Genomic DNA, 3,083 nt, shown 5'->3' with positions numbered 1-3,083 from the left:
TAATCTCTTAAATAAAACACCCTCACACATTAATAACCACTCACGTAAGTCACCGCTCTTTGCCTTCTTAGAACATCAATGACTTCTTTAATTTTCATTATTTAATACTAATGGCATCTTTAACATGTTTTATAACATGTTAATGGAATCCTTAATCTCTTAAGTGTGTCACCCCCACACATTAGTAGGGTAAATCTTCCATGATTCAAGAGAAATCCTCATTGCCGTTGAGACACAATGGTTCCTGATGTGGATGTTGCACAGTCCAAATGGTTTTTTATGCCCTCAAATTAGCAAGAATTCTAATTATTACCTTGCGAAAATCGATGCAGGATCTTCTCTGGATTGTTTCTTATTAGCTGCCGACGGAGCTAGCAATCTAGGCATAAACTATGGTATGATTGCGGACAATCTGCCTCAGCCGTCGGAAGTGGTGACGATTCTGCAATCCATTTCCGTCGCTAAGACAAGAATCTACACTGCAGATTCCACCGTGCTACAGGCCTTTGCGAATTCGGGGATTTCCGTCATAATAGGAATAGGCAACGAGGATGTAGCCAGCCTGACGGACCCTTCCTCCGCCACCAACTGGGTACAGGCCAATGTGGCGAGCTACTATCCAGCTACGCAAATCTCCGGCATATTGGTGGGCAACGAGGTGTACACTGGCACTGACACACAGCTGATGGCGAACCTTCTTCCGGCAATGCAGAATCTTCACTCGGCCCTAGGCAGCCTGAGTCTCGAAAGCCAGATTCTCGTGTCGACGGCACATTCGCTGGCAGTGCTGGGGACCTCATATCCGCCGTCCAGTGGCTCGTTTGTATCCTCCATAGCGTCAGCTTACTTGATGCCGCTGCTGCAATTCTTGACGGAGACGGGGGCCCCGTTCATGATCAACGCGTACCCGTATTTCGCATACAAGGCGAGTCCGGGCAGTGTGTCCCTGCAGTACGCGTTGTTCGAGTCGACATCGTCGAACGGGGGGGTAACGGTGACCGATCCCAGCACGGGGCTTGTGTATACCAATCTGCTAGATGCTCAGCTGGATGCCGTTTATTCTGCTTTGCAGGCGTTGGGCTACTCCAAAGCAGAAGTGATTGTGTCGGAGACTGGGTGGCCGTCGGCGGGCGACGCCGACGAGGCTGGAGCGAGCGTGCAGAACGCGCAAGCCTACAATGGAAATCTCATAGCGAGGGTGGATGCAGGGCAAGGCACGCCAGCCCACCCGAGCGATCCGATACAGGCCTTCATCTTTGCCCTCTTCAACGAGGACCAGAAGACCGGCCCATCGTCCGAACGGCACTATGGGCTCTTCTACCCCAACGGCACCGAGGTCTACGACGTCGGCCTGAACTCCGTCCGCTCCTACACCCTCTACACCTCCGTCTCGGATTCCCACGCCTCACTGTTCTCCCCTAACCTCGCCCTCTCATTCATCATCCTTCTCACCCTCTTCAGTGCCCTAACCAACCCCTCCATATCGACGATATTCGTGCCAAGCAGAAAACACTCCTTCATCAATGAACACCATGAGCATTTTCTATGATTACCTACCAAATGTTTGTCCCTTTTAGTTTTACTAATTGATTTATTTAAAAGTTTGTGAGTTAACCTAGGCTAGATTTTTGATGCGCTCTCATTATGATTTAAAAAACTTGTATCCAAAATTAGCTATTATTTTGACGACTAATTTGAAAATGTGCCACTAAAAAAACGCTCAAAAAAATAAGTGATAGTGTTTTAAGACCATAATACCCCCCAAAACGGTAAGTCGTCCTCTTTCATCAAAAGTCTTTTAAACAATTCTGCAAAAATGCAATCAGGTGCTAATCGAAACCACCGAAGTCCTCGAGTTTTTATCCTCGATGTTGTACGTGTAATGAAATGTTACGAAGTTCACTTTCGGACAATCCTTTACTTTGAACATGGGTCAATTCAAATTTAGCATGAAGGGCAAACCAATGCTCACATAACCCAGTTTGTAATGTAATTTTTCTAACTTAAATTTAAAAATCTTGGTTAGAATCCCACATTGCTTGTAATTTTAAGGGTTTAAATTTGTACATTTTAGTTATAAATCCCGGCATTTGTATGATTTTTAGTGATTTTCAAGTCTAAATCACGGATAAGTCTAAGCATTGCCTTTGATTTTAAGGGTTGGAAATAAACATTTTTTTTCGAGCACTAGAGCAAACTTCTCTTGTCAAAAATTAACCTTTCTTAAAATAAATAAGATTTTTGAAATACTATAAAAGGCCTTAACTTTGAATTTTTCTTGAAACAACTATTAATCTTTTTTTACATATTTGGAATATATATGTTTATTAATAAAATCACTTAATAAAGCTTAACGAGACCTTACATCTCATTTCACATTGTTTCCATACACTTTTGTCCCTTTGTATAGTTAAGCAAAAAATTTGCAAGTCCCTCATCTTGCATATCCTCTAGTTGTCATAATTCAAAAGCTTACAAACTAGTTTGCAGATCTCATTCTCATCCAAAAAGGATGATTGATCCTAACTCAAATGATAACCCAGTTGCATCCTAGCATACTCCAAGGTAAACCCAGTAGCTACCTTGGGAGAGCCCTCCTACATATTCATCCACTTTTACCCATACCTTGATGATAAATCGTTCTTTGTGTAGGAAGTTCCACAATAGCAAAAAAAGTGTATCATCCTATTTAGTCTTCTTGTACCATCGGAGTGTTTTGGGCCTTGCCTTCTTGCAAATTCTACATGTAGGATTGCACTGCACATACTCAAGACCTACTAACCGTGCTGCTTTGGATCCCTTTTCCTTCTTGTCTTTTTCTTTACAAGCTCTTCCTTGGTAATTTTCAACCCTAGCAGATCTTGCAAATCTTTTTATCTTGTAGCCCTTGCATGCATACTTAATCTGCTACAACATAACCATAGAGAACATGAGCATCACCCAAAACGTGCTAAGATTCCCATGAGGCCCATGTACCCTAGACCTTTTAAATGTTTTTATGATTCTCAATTGTGTACTATGAATACAAAGGCAATTTGGCATCTATAGTAATTAGTCGTGCCAACTTGGTGACACCCTTTAAA

The 3,083-nt window shown here is 42.6% G+C and overlaps 1 protein-coding gene across 1 annotated transcript in view; it reads left to right on the top strand.

Annotated features, from left to right (window-relative positions):
- Window positions 1-1,601, top strand: part of LOC147608703 (glucan endo-1,3-beta-glucosidase-like) — a 2,280-nt gene extending 679 nt beyond the window's left edge. The window contains exon 2 of the mRNA XM_086788152.1: window positions 333-1,601. Within this exon, the coding sequence (XP_086644278.1) occupies window positions 333-1,549 (1,217 nt within the window). The 3' untranslated portion in view covers window positions 1,550-1,601. The remainder of the gene's footprint in view (window positions 1-332) is intronic.
- Window positions 1,602-3,083: the final 1,482 nt, after the last annotated feature.

This window comes from Cibotium barometz, chromosome 52, assembly GCF_041138505.1.
Source record: "Cibotium barometz isolate CiBa-2024 chromosome 52, ASM4113850v1, whole genome shotgun sequence".
Lineage (NCBI taxonomy): Eukaryota > Viridiplantae > Streptophyta > Polypodiopsida > Cyatheales > Cibotiaceae > Cibotium > Cibotium barometz.
The sequence above is the reverse complement of the archived record's forward strand: the minus strand, read 5'-3'. Positions and strand labels throughout refer to the sequence as shown.